The following is an 18,379-nucleotide window of genomic DNA, read 5'->3' as shown; positions in this document are numbered from 1 at the left end:
AAACCAAGATAGACCACAGCCTGTCGTTTCAAACGGAATCAAACGCGTCATAGTGGGCAGAACAAGCAAGGAGGTGGGCAGAACCAAGCACAAGCTAGCGAGATCCTATTGGCGTGTTCTAGAACACATTTGCTAATTTCCGTTACGGAACGCCTACTCTGTGAAGTGCGCGTGTGCAATAACTAAATTTGCCTTTGCACTCCTAAACAACGCATTTTTTTTTAACTTTAGCAAAGGGTAAAGTCTATACAACTTAGTCCACTCTGTTAATAACAGATTATAGTTTTGGGAACCGGAAACTATATTGAGATCAAATGTTTCATTGATTATAAATCGCTCCCTAGTGGCACGGTGGTCTAAGGCACTGCATCTCAATGCAAGAGGCATCACTACAGTCTCTGGTTTGAATCCAGGCTGTATCACATCCAGCTGTTATTGGGAGTCCCATAGGGCGGTGCACAATTGACCCAGCGTCGTCCGGGTTTGGCCGGGGTAGGACGTCATTGTAAATAAGAATTTGTTCTGAACTGACTTGCCTAGTTAAATAAAGGTTAAATACAACAACAAAAAATTAGCAGAATGTTGACCAAAATCCATCTTGTTCAATCTTCTCCCATTGTCGGCCACTGGGCTTCCTCTCGCTACCATATTTGGTAGTGAGTGGAAACGCCAAGCTGATGCATCACATTTATACATCCGTTGAAATATCTGTCTCATTGTTCTATCTGTTTTAAATATTAAATGACAAACATTGCGCTAGTTGACGTACCTTCCCGCTTGTTTTGTCTCATTGTTCTATCTGTGGCGCATCTTTCAGGAAAAATTGGGGTGTCAAAAGGGGTGGGTGTTTCGAAAGGAACTATATAAAGAGAAGTGGGGGTTTCGAAAGGAGTCTTTTAATAATATGGCTGGGGGGCAGTATTGAGTAGCTTGGATGAATAAGGTGCCCAGAGTAAACTGCCTGCTACTCAGGCCCAGAAGCTAAGATATGCATATTATTAGTAGATGTGGATAGAAAACACTCTGAAGTTTCTAAAACTATTTGAATGATGTCTGTGAGTATAACATAACTCATATGGTAGGCAAAAACCTGAGAAAAAATCCAACCAGGAAGTGGGAAATCTGAGGTTTGTAGTTTTTCAACTCTTTGCCTATCCAAGATACAGTGTACATTTGGTCCGATTGCACTTCCCAAGGCTTCCACTAGATGTCAACAGTCTTTAGAACCTTGTTTGAGGCTTCTACTGTGAAGGGGGAGAGAATGAGAGTTTTTTCAACCAGAGGTCTGGCATACTGCCATGAGCTCAGTCTCTAGCGCGCCCGTGAGAGTTAGCTGCGTTCTATTGCATTTCTAAAGACAAAGGAATTCTCCGGTTGAAACATTATTGAAGATTTATGTTAAAAACATCCTAAAGATTGATTCTATACATCGTTTGACATGTTTCTACGAACTGTAACGGAACTTTTTGACTTTTCGTCGCGCAAACAAAACGTGCGAACAAAAAGGAGGTATTTGGACATAAATGATGGACTTTATCGAACAAAACAAACATTTATTGTGGAACTGGGATTCCTGGGAGTGCATTCTGATGAAGATCATCAAAGGTAAGTGAATATTTATTATGCTATTTCTGACTTCTGTTGACTCCACAACATGGCGGGTACCTCTATGGCTTGTTTTTGTGTCTGAGCGCCGTACTCAGATTATTGCATGGTGTGCTTTTTCCGTAAAGTTTTTTTGAAATCTGACACAGCGGTTGCATTAAGGAGAAGTGGATCTATAATTCCATGTATAACACTTGTATTTTCATCAACATTTATGATGAGTATTTCTGTAAATTGATGTGGCTCTCTGCAAAATCACCAGATGTTTTGGAAGCAAAACATTACTGAACATAACGCGCCAATGTAAACTGAGATTTTTGGATATAAATATGAACTTTATCGAACAAAACATACATGCATTGTGTAACATGAAGTCCTATGAGTGTCATCTGATGAAAATCATCAAAGGTTAGTGATTCATTTTATCTCTATTTCTGCTTTTTGTGACTCCTCTCTTTGGCTGGAAAAATGGCTGTGTTTTTCTGTGACTAGGTGCTGACCTAACATAATCGCATGGTATGCTTTCGTTGTAATGCCTTTTTGAAATCGGACACTGTGGTGGGATTAACAACAAGTTTATCTTTAAAATGGTGTATAATACTTTTATGTTTGAGGAATTTTAATTATGAGATTTCTGTTGTTTGAATTTGGCGCCCTGCACTTTCACTGGCTGTTGTCAAATCGATCCCGTTAACATCCATCATTCCTTCAATTCTGACCAGTTTCCCTGTACCTGGATGCTGTTCTCAGGGTGATGAGAGGTGTTGGGTTTGCGCCAGACATAACGTTTTCCTTGATGGCCAAAAAGCTAAATTTTTGTCTCATCTGACCAGAGTACCTTCTTCCATATTTTTGTGGAGTCTCCCACATGCCTTTTGGCGAACACAAAACATGTTTGCTTATTTTTTTCTTTAAGCAATGGCTTTTTCTGGCCACTCTTCCGTAAAGCCCAGCTCTGTGGAGTGTACGGCTTAAAGTGATCCTATGGACTCCAATCTCAGCTGTGGAGCTTTGCATCTCCTTCAGGGATATCTTTTGTCTCTTTGTTGCCTCTCTGATTAATGCCCTCCTTGCCTGGTCTGTGAGTTTTGGTGGGCGGTCCTCTCTTGGCAGGTTTGTTGTGGTGCCATATTCTTTCCATTTTTGAAAAATGGATTTAATGGTGTTCAGTGGGATGTTCAAAGTTTCTGATATTTTTTAATAACCCAACCCTGATCTGTACTTCTCCACAACTTTGTCCCTGACCTGTTTGGAGAGCTCCTTGGTCTTCACGGTGTTGCTTTATTGGTGGTGCCCCTTGCTTAATGGCGTTGCAGACTCGGGGACCTTTCAGAACATGTGTGTGTGTATATATACTGAGATCATGTGACAGATTATGCGACACTTGAATTGCACACAGGTGGACTTTATTGAACTAATTATGTAACTTCTGAAGGAAATTGGTTGCACCAGATCTTATTTAGGGGCTTCATAGCAAAGGGGATGAATACTTTTATTTATTTATTTATTTTTACATTTTTTGGAACAAGTTATTTTTTTCAATTTAAATGGCTGGTTGTAATGCAACAAAATAGAAAAAACGCCAAGGGGGATGAATAGTTTTGCATGGCACTGTACACTACCGGTCAAAAGTTTTAGAACACCTACTCATTCAAGGGTTTTTCTTAATGTTTACTATTTTCTACATTGTAGAATAATAGTGAGAACATCAAAACTATGAAATAACACATATAGAATCATGTAGTAACCAAAAAAAGTGTTATACAAATCAAAGTATATTTTATATTTGAGAATCTTCAAATAGCCATCCTTTGCGTTGATGACAGCTTTGCACACTCTTGGCATTCTCTCAATCAGCTTCATGAGGTAGTCACCTGGAATGCAACAAAATAGGAAAAACGCCAAGGGGGATGAATACTTTTTTGTGAGGCACTGTACGTGTGAGTAAGAGTGACAGTGAAGGTGCGTGTGTCTGAATGGGGGAGAGGTTGTTGAAAGTCACCCAGTAAAATACTACTTGAGTAAAAGTCTAATGGCCATAGAGTCAGTGGACGGCCATAGAGTCAGTGTGGATAGTCTGTGGGCGAGAGAAAGCAGTAGTTGTTAGCCATCTACCAGTCTTATGACCAGGGTATAGAAGCTGTTTTGGAGTCTGTTGGTCTGAGCCTTGATAAACCGGTACCGCATTACGGTTGGGAACATGGAGAACAGTCCATGGCCTTTTCTCAATTAAATTCCGTCAACTCCTGTGTCCTCTCTCCTCTGTCCTCTCTGTCAGGTTGGATGGGGAACGTCGCTGCACAGCTATTTTCAGGTCTCTCCAGAGATGTTAGACTGGGTTCAAGTCCGACCTCTGGCTGGGCCACTCAAGGACATTCAGAGACTTGTCCCGAAGCCACTCCTGTGTTGTCTTGGCTGTGTGCTTAGCGTCGTTGTCCTGTTTGAAGGTGAACCTTCGCCCAGGTCTGATGTGCCGAGTGCTCTGGAGCAGGTTTTCATCAAGGATCTCTCTGTACTTTGCTCCGTTCAACTTTCTCTTGATCCTAACTAGTCTACCAGTCTCTGCCACTGAAAAAACCTCCCCACAGGATTATGCTGCCACCTCCATGCGTCACCGTAGGGATGGTGCCAGGTTTCCTCCAAACATGACGCTTGGCATTCAGGCCAAAGAGTTCAATCTTAGTTTCATCAGACCAGATAATGTTGTTTCTCATTGTCTGGGAGTTCTTTAGGTGGCTTTTGGCAAATTCCAAGCTGGCTATCATCTGCCTTTTTCTGAGGAGTGGCTTCCGTCTGGCCACTCTACCATAAAGGCCTGATTGGTGGAGTGCTGCAGAGATGGTTGTCCTTCTGGAAGGTTCTCCCTTGTCCACAGTGGAACTCTGGAGCTCTGTCAGAGTGACCATCGGGTTCGTGGTCACCTCCCTGACCAAAGCCCTTCTCCCCCGATTGCTCAGTTTGGCCAAGCGGCCAGCTCTAGGAAGAGTCTTGGTGGTTCCAAACTGTTTCCATTTAAGAATGATGGAGGCCACTGTGTTCTTGGGGAGCTTCAATGATGGCAAAAAAAAATGTGCACCCTTCCCCAGATCTGTGCCTCGACACAATCCTGTCTCGAAACTCTACGTACAATTCCTTCAACCTCATGGCTTGGTTTTTTTCTCGGACATGCACTTGTAGTCAGGAATGGGAGAGTGATTGTTTCCTACAGAGCACAAAATGTGTACATTTCTTGACGTCTTTGAAAAGCAAGTCTGGTAAAGATCTTTTTTGTCTTAAAGAGGCAGTTTTTGTATTTTGAGACGGTTTTGAATAAGCTAAGTAGGCAATAGACAGAGGGGAGCATCATTTGTCTGATTCTCTGTGATAATAGTAAGGGAATAATGCATTTTATTTTGTAAAGTGGTATCTTGCATCAAACAACACAAAAAGTGGATAAACAGGTTAATATCAAGCCCTGTATTCTTTTCTCTCCAAAAGTCTCATGAAATGTAGGCCTACATTCAACACCACACATTGGCCATTGTTTTTAATGGTAGGCCACTCTGGTAGGCCTACATTAGGATCAAATAGCCATCGTATCCTACTTGACCACTGAAACTGTAACTGAAAGCAGGTACAGCCTCAGTGTTCACAGTAAATACGCACTTGAAGTTCCACAGAATTTTCACAATGTTGAAATTTACGCTCTGCACCAGAAAACATTTGAGGGAACATTGGGTATTAATACTTTCTGGAGGCACTATACATCTTTATGTGCACTAACTAATATCATAGGATTATTCATTTGGTGTTCAACACATGAGGAAGTGGAAAATCAAAACTAATTAACTAACTAGATTGCTAACTAAGTAAAATGTATATAGGTTCAGAACTTTTGTGAAATAGCACAGTTACAAATATATGGCAAATAGAAATCAAACTGGATGGACATCAGAAATAGAGGAAGGCCAGGACTAAAAACAAACAAAATATAACTATTGTAAAATAGATTGTGTCTGTAAAATGTGTATAGTATGTATAAGCTGGAAGTAGAAGCCCAAGTGTTGTTGTTTATTAGTTTACTCCAATTGGGGATAAGGGTGGTAGGGTTTGTGGGGAATAATAAAGGAAAGGATATTCAAAAAAAAAGTGTATGTGTATTAACACTACCGTTCAAATGTTTGGGGTCACTTAAATGTCCTTGTTTTTGAAAGAAAAGCACAGTTTTTGACCATTTAAAATAACATCAAATTGATCAGAAATGCAGTGTAGACATTGTTAATGTTGTAAATTACTCGTAGCTGGAATCAGCAGATTTCTTTTAGGGAATATCTACATGGGTGTACAGAGGCCCATTATCAGCAACCATCACTCCTGTGTTCCAATGATATGTGGTGTTAGCTGATCTAAGTTTATAATTTTAAAAGGCTAATTGATCATTAGAAAACCCTTACGCAAATATGATAGCACAGCTGAAAACTGTTGTTCTAGTTAAAGAAGCAATAAAACTGGCCTTCCTTCACGTCAACAGTGAAGAGGTGACTCCGGGATGCTGGCCTTCTAGGCAGAGTTCCTCTGTCCAGTGTCTGTTTTTTTGCCCATCTTAATCTTTTCTTTTTATTGGCCAGTCTGAGATATGGCTTTTTCTTTGCAACTCTGCCTAGAGGGCCAGCATCCCGGAGTCGCCTCTTCACTGTTGACGTTGAGACTGGTGTTTTGCGGGTACTATTTAATGAAACTGCCAGTTGAGGACTTGTGAGGTGTCTGTTTCTCAAACTAGACACTATGATGTACTTGTCCTCTTGCTCAGTCAGTTGTGCACCGGGGCCTCCCACTCCTCTTTCTATTCTGGTTAGAGCCAGTTTGTGCTCTTCTGTGAAGGGAGTAGAACACAGCGTTGTATGAGATCTTCAGTTTCTTAGCAATTTCTTGCATGGAATAGCCTTCATTTCTGAGAACAAGAATAGACTGAGAAGTTTCAGAAGGAAGTTCCATGACATGGGCACATCCAGGTTTGAGAGTAGGAATACTTTGAATGCAATTGATAAATGTATTTCATCATCCCTCTCTCTCCTCTTGTGCAACAGGGGATCCTGGTGTTCACAATCATCCAGTTTAAACCAGCCAGCTATGAGGACTACGTGTATCCCCCGTGGGCTCAGGGGATTGGCTGGGTCATCGCCATGGCGTCCATCATCTGGATCCCCAGAGCTCTTCTCACACTGTGGGTTCTGCCTGGCTTATTCAATGAGATACTGAATTACTATATACTCATCTGTCAGTCTCTATCTCTCTCAATCTCTCTCTATTCATCTACCTACCTATAGCATTATTATAGCATTAGTAAAAATAAAAAAGCCAACTGACTCAAAGTCCAAAGGGTGTGCCAGGTTTTTACAATCAACAGTAGGTGGTGTCACAAACACCACTACAGACAGAGGTTCCTTAGAAAAACATATTCAGAGGTGTTTCGTTTATAAACCTGTCCAAGATTATGCCATCTAGTTGATATTTGTTCAATGAACTGAATAGCTCTACGAGTTTAGGTCTATTTGGATAGAATTTGACAGTAAAGTGTCATCAATAAGAAGAAAACACATGACGAAAACAAATAATGGCACACAAAACAGAGGCCACCTTTGACAATTCTTATTTCATTTTATTGAGAAATATCTACTGTATCATACAAGTACACACTTGGGGGAAAGTATACATGTGCACTCATGAGTTAGTAACTTCCTCGAGACAAGATGCCAGTGTTTTCTTTATGCTCCTCCAAATGGATCCAAAGTCAAAACATAGAGAATGACAAAGGCCTCTAGTGGCCAAAAGGTCATATTAGCATGGGCAGCGCCATTGAGGGCTTCCACCATTTTAATGTCGTCAAATGGGTGGGACTTCCAACTTCATTGGCTGATTCCTCCTGGTGACCCTGTTGGAGTCATGTCCAACCGGGTCATCAGGAGAGATCAGCCAATCATGAAGAAGAGAATTTACTAAGCCTCAGTGGCGTGGCCCATGCTATCACAGATACAAAGATGAGTCCTCTATCTATCTCTATGGTGCAAAACAATTTAAGGGCCTTATTCAATCAAATCCGCTTTAGCTGACATCTGTAAAACGTATGTTTTGAAAGTGTCGGAGGTGGACCTGTGTTAGAGCTGTCAAATCCACAAGCATCTCCCGGCAGGTGTGGCTTCGTGACAATAATAAAGAGCAACTGCTCACCGATTTTGACAACTCCAACGCAGTTACACCTCCAACACCCCCAAAACATCAGCTATGCACATGTCGGCTATTGCCGCTTAACAATTGATCTGATTGAATCTAGGCTTATCTCATATGGTTGATTTATGGAGTGGGGAAATACACTTGGTCCAAAGTGATGGTTGCGTAATCATGCTTGACTGTCCCTTATACACATTTGTTGATTGGTGATGGTTGGCATAGGTTTTGAAAAACGTACAAGCGGGACTTACTTGATACATAACAGGCTAACCAAATCTGCTTGTTATTAAAAACATGTCAAAATAGTAAAAATGGATCGAGCGTCTATGGTTAGAGGGTACAGCATATTATCCAAATCTACCAATAATCAAAGTTAAAATATTTATATAAAAAATAATACAAATAGCAGTGTTTTGTTCCATCATTTTAAACATATGTAATATGACCTACATTTTTTTTTTAATGTGCAATTGATGGCATACTCGTCCGTCCGTCCGGTCGGTCGGTCGGTCTGTCTGTCTGTGTCTGTCTGTCTGGTCATGTAGAATAGATGACTCACATAAGCACAGGCTTCATTTTGAAACAAGGCTGCCAGAGCAATACACCAAAACCCATGTTGTAGCAGCACTCACAGTAATTCAGTAGTGGTTAAGAGTACCTGCCCATCCTCTCATCTCCAGACCAGATATCACTCCACCACACACAGCCTCCTCCACACCTCCTCAAACCGATTCCTTCAGTCCAAATCCAGTTGAACACTAGTTTGTTTGTTTTTGTCGTTGCCCAGCAGAGGTCGCTAAGAAGTCGTCACAATGGCGCTTGCTGCCTGGCTCTATCGGCTCCTCCAGTTGCTTAACTTCCTGCTCTGTTGCTATGACATTTGTTCCACCGGCCTCATCTGCACATCTCCAATCTAGAGGCCAACAAGCAGGGTTACATACACAAAAAAATAGAGGCATCCAACAAACTGCATGAATGTCCTCTATAAAAGCGCACTGTTTCAGACTCTGCAGGTCAGGAACATTGACAACATAGAGTACCATTAGTCTATCTAAGAGTTAGCCTTGAGAGAGGCAGGATATAAGTAAGCCAAATGTTGACAGAAGCAACAGATAGACAGAGCACTACTTTACCTGGACATGAGGCGGGGCTCCCAGAACGTATGTGACTGCACTGGCTATGTCTTGTGCTTTCAAACACTGCAGAGGAAAAAAGGCCAATTAGTAATACAGTTTGTTAAAGTATTTGTATTGAGAGAAGCCGTAGGCCCATCCACCACAGGAGGCTGCTGAGGGGAGGATGGCTCATTATAATGGCTGTAATGGACCAAATGCAATGGCATCAAAACCATGTATTTGATACCTTTCCCCTGATTCCACTCAAGCCATTACCACCAGCCCGTCCTCCCCAATTGAAGGTGCCACCAACACACGGACTCGCACAAAATCTAGCTGCCTTACTTTTATACTCTCATACACAGCAGCTGCTTTCTCTGGATCGCTGTTGTGGTGCCGGAAGGCAAACTCAGTCTCCACTATTCCAGGGGATATACACTATGGAAGAGAAAGGCTCAAACCATGCTCGTTGTTGATGTTTATATACACACACACACACACACACACATGGTTACACATACACGGACGAATACACACACATACTCAACAATCATCTTTCTATCTAATAATTGTATAAGATATTTGTCAGATTCATATGAAAAACTGTGACCAGGTAATGTTGCTCTGCTCACCGTGGCTCTGATGTGGGTCTTTGCTTCCCGTAGCTCTTGCCGCAGCCCCTCGGTTAGAGCAGTCACAGCATATTTTGTGGCACAGTAGAAATGTTCATCTGCACTAGGTACCATTCTATGTCCCCCCATACTATAGCAGGGAAGAAGGGAGTGCGGGAGGTAGTAAAAGAGAGTGAAATAATGGCATGTATACGATTGTGCTACATCCCCATCCTGTATCCCTCTGAATCTTCTGTCTAAAACCAAGAGTGAAATTGTAGGCCTTCTTCACTGTATCTCCTGAGTATTTAATCATTTAAATGTCAATTATAACATGCATTTAATGGGCTGTAAAGAAGCTGTAGTCTACCTGTTAATATTGATGATGTGGCCATCGTCCACATTCCGCTCTTTCATTGACTGGTAGGCCTCACGTGTACAAATAGACAAGGCCAGGACATTCACCTATAAGGGAGAGCTTCTGTCAAAAACAAGCACCTGCATCTGCCTTCACACACAAAAATACTTGTTTAAGACAGTCTGTCTAGGTGAATGAGAATACAGTTATAGTTCTCAACAGTGTCAAAGCTAAGGCCCCTTGTGAAATTACATCGCAAAAAATTACAACAGACCAAAAATGACCTCAGACAACATACTGGTTGGTTACTGGCTGGTCACACAGGTAGAGAGTGTCATTGTGTGTCACTGTGTCAGATTGTGGCACCTGACCTGTCTCATCCATCATATGACCGTGTCACAGTGACTTTGAGAGTGATGCCAGGCAGGGCAGGTTAAAGTCACAGTGGCGTAGCTAAGGTAGCATTGGGGGGTTGCCACAGCGGAACAAGGTCAGAATACACCATCTAAAAATATACACGCCATACACATTCATCTTGGCTGCCATGGCAACAGATGGACAGGCGTTAGAAATGCTCAGCTCCTCTGGAGGGATGGGACTACTTTTAGAGCAGGGGGGCTCAGCCTGGGGGGTCTTGAATGGAATGGTCAAGAGCTCCATGAATCACAGTGTAAAGAAAAGTTCCAGCATAATAGATAGAGGGAAATAACGCCTCTCTTCTTCCACAAGTGGACCTTTTTGTAGTACCACTGCCAGGTCTACTCTCATAACCAATGGAACGACTTCTTGTGAGGGGGAGTGTGTGTGGTTATGTGGGTTCACTGAACCCCCTGAACTATGCTTCACACCACCTACTCTACAACAACAAGTATTTCCCTTGCTTAGCTAGTTATTCTCTTCATTTTTTATATTTCTGCTCGTTAAAGCGTGTATGTGTGTAAACCCATGTATACAGTGTGTGTGTTGTCCACTCACGTCGATCATGTTCCTCCAGCTGTCTGTCTTGCCACTGAGCAGGGGTTCATTGTGGGCCAGGCCTGCATTGTTGATACACACGTCCACCCCCTGGTGCAGCGTCTTGATGGCAGAGAACATGGACAGGATGTCCTCCTCACAGGACAGGTCACACTTATAGGGGATCAGCGTACCGCTGTAGCCCGCACTCTGGCACTCTGCTGCCAGCTTCTACAAACACAACACAGATAGGAACAAGACCTCGGTCACAAATCAGGTAAACACATGACATGCATTTTTTTTTTAACCCTCTTTATCTCCCCAATTTCGGGACATCCAATTACGATCTTGTCTCATCGCTGCAACTCCCCAACGGGCTCGGGAGAGGTGAAAGTCGAGTCATGCATACTCCGAAACATGACCCGCCAAACCGCACTTCTTAACTTCTTATGGATAGGTGGCAGCATTTTCACRTTTAGATGAAAAGCGTGCCCAGAGTAAACTGCCTCCTACTCAGTCCCAGATGCTAATATATGCATATTATTAGTAGTATTGGATAGAAAACACTCTGAAGTTTCTAAAACTGTTTGAATGATGTCTGTGAGTATGACAGAACTCATATGGCAACCAGGAAGTGGGAAATCTGAGGTTTGTAGTTTTTCAACTCAGCCACTATTGAATATACAGTGGGATATGGGTCATCTTGCACTTCCTACGGCTTCCACTAGATGTCAACAGTTTTTAGAACGTTGTTTCAGGCTTCTACTGTGAAGGGGGGCTGAATGAGAGGGGAATGAGTCAGAGGTCTGCCAGCAGCCACGTGCTCGTGATGTGCGGGCATGAGAAAGTAACCTCTCGTTCCATTGCTTTTCTACAGACAAATGAATTCTCCGGTTGGGACATTATTGAACATTTATGATAAAAACATCCTAAAGATTGATTCTATACATCGTTTGATATGTTTCTACGACCAGTAATATAACTTTTTGGAATTTTCGTCCGACATTTCCACTGGAGTTGCCCACGCCTCGTGAGTTTCGATTTGTTTACTAAACGCCCTAACAAAAGGAGGAATTTGGACATAAATGATGGACTTTATGGAACAAATCAAACATTTATTGTGGAACTGGGATTCCTGGGAGTGCATTCTGACGAAGATCATCAAAGGTAAGTGAATATTTATAATGCTATTTCTGACTTATGTTGACTCCAACATGGCGGATACCTTCTTGGGTTCTGTATGTGTCTGAGCGCCGTACTCAGATTATTGCATGGTTTGCTTTTTCCGTAAAGTTTTTTTGAAATCGGACACAGCGGTTGCATTAACATTAAGGAGAAGTATATCTTTAAATCTGTGAATAACACTTGTATCTTTTATTAATGTTTATTATGAGTATTTCTGTGATTTGATATGGCTCTGTGCAAATTCACGGGATGTTTTGGTGGCAAAGCCAAATGTAAACTGAGGTTTTTGGATATAAATATGAACTTGATCGAACAAAACATACATGTATTGTGTAACATGTTGTCCCGGGACTGTCATCTGATGAAGAATATCAAAGGTTAGTGATTAATTTTATAAATATTTCTGCTTTTTGTGACACCTCTCTTTGCTTGGAAAATCGCTGTATGCTTTCTGTGACTAGTTGCTGACCTAACATAATGATATGTTCTGCTTTCGGCGAAAAGCTTTTTTGAAATCGGACACTGGTTGGATTAACGAGAATTTTATCTTTAAAATGATGCCTAATACTTGTATGCTTGAGAAAATTTAATTATGAGATTTCTGTTGATTGAATTTGGCGCCCTGCAATTTCATTGGCTGTTGGCGAACCAGTCCTAGACAGGTTAACACCCGCCCCGCTTAACCCTTAAGCCAGCTGCACCAATGTGTCAGAGGAAACACCATTCAACTGCCGACTGAAGTCAGCCTACAGGCGCCCAGCCCACCACAAGGAGTTGCTAGAGCGCGATGAGCCAAGTAAAGCCCCCTGGCCAAAGTCTCCCATGACCCGGACGACACTGGGCCAATTGTGTGCCGCCCTATGGGACTCCCGGTTGTGTTGTGACACAGCCTGGGATCAAACCCGGGTTTGTACTGACGCCTCTTACACTGCTGCGTCACTCGGGAGGCCCGTGACATGAGAATTAAAAAAACTCCAGATTAAAACTTGTTGTGCTTTCAGCAATCAAAATTATTAGTAATGAAATATGCCTATTGAATTTGGTCAGTCACATTGATTTCAGCTGTAAAGAAACATTGCCCTACCCATTCACCCATACATTATCTGAAAGGAGCCACAACCATAAAATCAATCCCTGTATTGCATAAAAGGAAGATGATCAGGGCAAACTCAGGCTAGTCAGCTGCTGCACACCATAACAAACATTTAATCTAGTCTTGTCTGAAGAGTGTAGGAACACCTTAATACCAAACATCTGCAATCTCAAAAGTGTTGTTGACAAAATGCAGGTATTATACAAGTTTCCTTTTGGGCCATATGTTTGTCTAGACACAGTGTCTGGTTTAAGGAAATAAGCAATACGTTTATGACCCTTACTAACCATGATGACTACAGTGACCCTTGACCCTTATGAACCTTACTCCTCCACTAAAGATGCAGCTATGGAGAGCCACAGTCCCTGCCTCCCTGACTTGCTCCAGGCCCAACCAGCCCAAACAGGTCAGCCTCCCGACCATGCAGACCTCCAGGAGGGTGGTTCTGTCTGTCTGATACAACTGGACACAGATCCCTTTACTGGGCACAACTGCACCCATCACATGATGCCCCTGTCTGGACTGTTCTCAGTACAGACAGAGAGGGGAGGGATGGGGGAGGAGTGTGTGTGTGGAGGGAGAAGGGGGGGTTGGTGGCAGCAGCAGCACTGGCAGGCAGAGATGATGCCAAGGACTGTATGGCACTCTGAGCCTCTCCCTCTCTTTTCAAGCCAAAGTGCTGTGACATTTGGGACGAGAGCAMTCAGTCTCATGAGGACAGGGCAGGGATGGAGCGACATGGGGACACGCGCACATGCACACGCACACACACACCTTACATTAGCCCCTTACACTTGTGGAAATTGGCCTATATGGATAGGGCCAAATGTAAATGTTTCTAACAGAAGAACTATAGAAAGCATATACATGGYCATGGTAGAAATTGATAGAGAACAATTTGCAGATTATGGGGAAATTATCAGAACGAAKGTGAGGACACGCAGTTCACCTGACACAAGACTGAGTCATTTGTGCATTTTACTTTTACTGTACTTTTCTCAGCATTAGTCAATAACAAAATCTAAAAATACTCTGGATACATTCAGTGACATAATAATCATTGTCATGTTGGTGTAGGTGCAAGATAAGAAACTGATTACAAGGGTTTGTGTGAGAGGTCTAACTGGTGTCTYCAAGTGGCCAAACAMCTCTCCAAACGGCACAGTTCTTTAGTAATTTCAATGCACTTTATGACTCAAGAAAAKAGCCTTCAACTATAAGGTGGTTTTTGAGCCCTCCTAGCTTTGCAATTGAGGAACTGAAGCAAGTACACTTGTAGTTTTTTTGGAATACAGCCCTACGTCCCTACCATCACACAATTACTGTTGTTGTTTACTTAATCCAAAAACGTTCCGTTATATATAGTGTTCTGGGTCAGGTGAGCATCATTTGAAAGCTTATTCCCAGCATGGCTAACTAAGTTATWAAATACAATCTTACAGTGTTAGGCTTTCAAAAGACACTTCAAACAGATTGTAATTTTGGTGCGCATAGAATGGAGTTAATTCGTGTTCCTCTGCAACATTTTCTTCACAATATGACAAACATAGGCTCATTCTGTTCAGGACAACCCAGGGTATTATGCATGTCCTCCTTGTAACTGTGGATCAAACATAGCGATCATAAACGGTGATACTGTAAATTACATGAGTTTTCAAATATGGAAGGAAATGTGCACATTTGGACTCATGGGTGTGTGGTTTGCTTGTATGACATCAAAGCAGTATTTATTCTAATCCTCAACGTCTCATCTTTCAGAACACATCGACTCCTCTTGATTTACAGCATCTCCCTCATTCAGACAATAACAAATGTGCAAAAGTAGCCCAATTARCGGGAGGGGTGGGGGCAACTTCATGTCGCWCGTGGTGCTCAAGTTTATAACGCCTGTCAGTCAAAACCCACACAGAGCTGTTTTACTATACAGCCACTGCATTCCAATTAATGCGCTTCTCAATGACAAAATCTGCCATTTTTAACCCATATACGGGATGACAGGGGCTGTGAGTGGAAAGGGCTACCTAATATTCTAAACTGCCTAGAGAGCCTCCAAAGACDGGGATGTAGTGATTTAACTGGGATTATCTACAGAGAAGGCATTACCTGAACACAAAACCCCAGGATTAGAAATATTTTTGTAAGCTCTCTAGTTTTACAAACACATGATTCAACAGAGTTAATAAATAGGGTCATATGAGGGTGAACATAATTTCAATTCAATAGCACAAATACAAGCAAGAGGATTTCAATTGGTAATCACAGCCTCAGCATTCTAACAGGGGCTTCCCTCTTTACCCTGCCCTGCCCCCCCCACGTCTGAGTGTGAGTGTGTGTCTGTCTGTCTGTGTGTATCTGTGTGGGCTGGAACAGACAGTGACTCTCAGGAAGGGAGAGGAAGGCAGGTGAGGGTAGTGTGTGTGAGGAAGAGGATGAGGAATGATCGCCAAACAGAGCAGTGAACTGAAGTGCAGCCTTGGYCAGAAGAAGAGAGGGGGTGATGTGAGTGAGCAGAGCAGGGGTAGACGGGACGGGATCAGGGATAGGGTTGTAAAGGGTGGGTATATTTTTTTAAGTTTACCAGTAAACTACCAAAATGTTGGTATCTTTCAAGGATTTTATGTAATGTATCACAAGACATCTAGTGGCTCTTTTGACATCTAGTGGCGCGTAGTCTAGCCCTGCTGGGTCRGTTTGTTATGTAAGGTCAGGAATGCAGAGAGACATCATTAACTGACTGTCTCAGGCAGTGTCCGAGTCCCACACACCSATCCAGCATCAGATAGYTCCAATCATTMATCCATACATATTATACAAGACTGGGTACGCGTTTAGCCCTGCTTATCCACAATTGTTCACACTTCTAATAGGATTTAGATGTATTTCTATTCTAAATGAAATAAATAATATTATTAATATCGGCTACAATGCTTTCAGATGGGATGGGAGCCTATGTTGAGACAGCAGTAATYGATTAAGCTAGTAAGCTACAGTGCAGCCATGAGCAGCCAGGAAGTGCTCTGAAATTAGATTTGTCTCAGGTAAACTCACTCTGCATGGCACTGAGTGAGACAACAGAAGGATTGTATTTTAGGCTAATGTGTCTATTCTCCTTTTGATCGGAAAGTGGGCATCATTGCTAAGACGGACAGTTTAGTTCATCCCCCCTACCCTTCTCTTTCTCTTCCCGTCTCTTTTAAGCACCTGTAACACAAAATGCAACTGGGCCTGTCACATTGCATTTTTGTCCTCATTATCAAGACTGCTGGGCCGCCCTCACAAAAAGTGAGTGAGCAAGACAGAGAAGGAAAGAGAGGGTGGTTGGGTGGGTGGGTGGGGGGTAAAGAATGGGATAGATAGAAAGCGTACTACAAAATGAGCAAATCACAAGATTACACAGAATGGAAAGAAAATAAAATATTTTTTCAATGAATGTAGGCCTATGCGTGTGGACGAGAGAAAATGAGAGAGAGAGAGAGAGAGAGAGGAGGGAAAGGGATGACAAAGAGGAGAGAAACTGGAGACCACAGTAGTTGTCTTGCGATGTCAAGTCAGAGCTTTAAGTCTCTAATTACAGTTATTAAATGCAGTCCCTCACCATGGCAGCCAGCTACCCTCCCAAGACAAATCTGCAGCTATGACAATCACATAATAATGCATGATCAGCCCAGACCGTATAAAGAACAAGAAGGCCTGCACACTGTTTAGGCTCCCAATTCACCGCTTTATTGACTACGTTTCCATCCGAAACGGATCTTCGTCAGGTCAAACAGACTGAGTGTTCACATCCCAAAATATACACATTTCACCTCACATGACCATTACGCACATGACGCATGGTGGGTGTGGAAACAATTCAATTCACTTTTGCGCATAGTCAATCATAATTAATCACAGAGGTATATATGGCCATAAAGGATTATAACATACAAATGGGTCCAAGTAAAAATTTAGGCAACAGTAAAAAAAAATAAAAAAAGAGATTATGTTGGAATAGCTGCCCATATGTCCATTACGCGCAGGACGTGCGGTGGCCATATATATAATTACAGTGACCTATTTAAAAAACAACTTGTGTACCTCTAATAATTTTATATCAATGAGATGGGCACACGTAGCAGTTACAAAGAAATCKAATATATATGTACAAAATGAACAAGTGAATGGCAGGACAAATCAAAGTGACATATTCATGTAAGAAACRGTCTGATATCAAACTCTTGGTTCAGACATTCTAACAGAAAAACTCCATAACAGTGAAGTGAGACAACCCGTTGTAATGAATTCAATGAGTAAGGGGTGTCTGATCTTTCAAAAKGAAAGATAGGCTATCTTTTTCATCCTGTCACCTGAGACCTGACAAACTGACCAAAAACATTGCTTGTCTTTCCTGARATCATTGCCTTTAGAGTAGTAGACATCGACTACAAGCAGGTCCTTCATGAGTTGGGGMGGAATGATGACGAGATATAAAAGGATTATGGCAGAGGAGGAGGTGGAGCCGTCACTGAGAGGGTGTGTGCTGCATGATCACATCCATTGAACAGAATGAAAGAGCAGCCGCAGAAAGGTCCAAAAGTTGAAGAGGGAAAAGGCTCTTATTACCCCTCTCCCTGAGGATAATCAAGATAGGGCTATAAAACAACATCACTAGCTTGTCGCTAGTTAGTCACTATATGCTCAATCAGATTAAGCCCATTAAACACACCTATTACACTGTCAATGTCAAAGCATYGCTATAGAAGCTTCGCAAAAAAAKAAATACCCTTGRAATTAGGCTAACTATATAAGGGTAGGCCTACATGCAGTGGTAAGGTAAATTAAACATATGGCAAATAATAAGTATAAAAAGTAGTCTCTGATTGGAAAGTATAACCCAGTGATGTGAATGGCTGTGACACACTGATAACATGTTGGGGGTGGAGTAGGCTAATGACAGAGGCAGAACGGCCCACCGCCAGGTGTTGTGTAACTCGCTCACTGGGTCAGGCTAGCCAGTATGCCGGGATTTCATCCTACCTGCTGACTGACTGACACAGAGCATAGGAAGCTAYAGATAGGAGCAGAGGTTTACTATAAATAAGGGTGGGCCTGGGAAGCAACTCAACTGAGCCAGTCTGGCTGGTATGTTGTATGTTCACTGCAGTCAATAAGCTTATGCTACATCAGTCAAGTCAAATCAAATCAAATTGTATTTGTCACATGCTCCGAATACAACAGGTGTAGACCTTACCGTAAAATGCTTACTTAACCA

The 18,379-nt window shown here is 42.2% G+C and overlaps 1 protein-coding gene across 1 annotated transcript in view; it reads right to left on the bottom strand.

The window, feature by feature from the left end:
* Nucleotides 1–8,296: 8,296 nt before the first annotated feature.
* Nucleotides 8,297–18,379, bottom strand: part of LOC111950509 (dehydrogenase/reductase SDR family member 11) — a 31,703-nt gene continuing 21,620 nt past the window's right edge. Inside the window, exons 2-7 of the mRNA XM_023968130.2 lie at nt 10,872–11,081; nt 9,909–10,003; nt 9,560–9,689; nt 9,273–9,365; nt 8,946–9,011; nt 8,297–8,725 (exon numbers count right to left, since the gene is read on the bottom strand). Coding sequence (XP_023823898.1) covers nt 8,684–8,725; nt 8,946–9,011; nt 9,273–9,365; nt 9,560–9,689; nt 9,909–10,003; nt 10,872–11,081 — 636 coding nt within the window. The 3' untranslated portion in view covers nt 8,297–8,683. The remainder of the gene's footprint in view (nt 8,726–8,945; nt 9,012–9,272; nt 9,366–9,559; nt 9,690–9,908; nt 10,004–10,871; nt 11,082–18,379) is intronic.

This window comes from Salvelinus sp. IW2-2015, linkage group LG23, assembly GCF_002910315.2.
Source record: "Salvelinus sp. IW2-2015 linkage group LG23, ASM291031v2, whole genome shotgun sequence".
Classification (NCBI taxonomy): domain Eukaryota; kingdom Metazoa; phylum Chordata; class Actinopteri; order Salmoniformes; family Salmonidae; genus Salvelinus; species Salvelinus sp. IW2-2015.
This window is presented reverse-complemented; position numbering and strand designations above follow the sequence as displayed.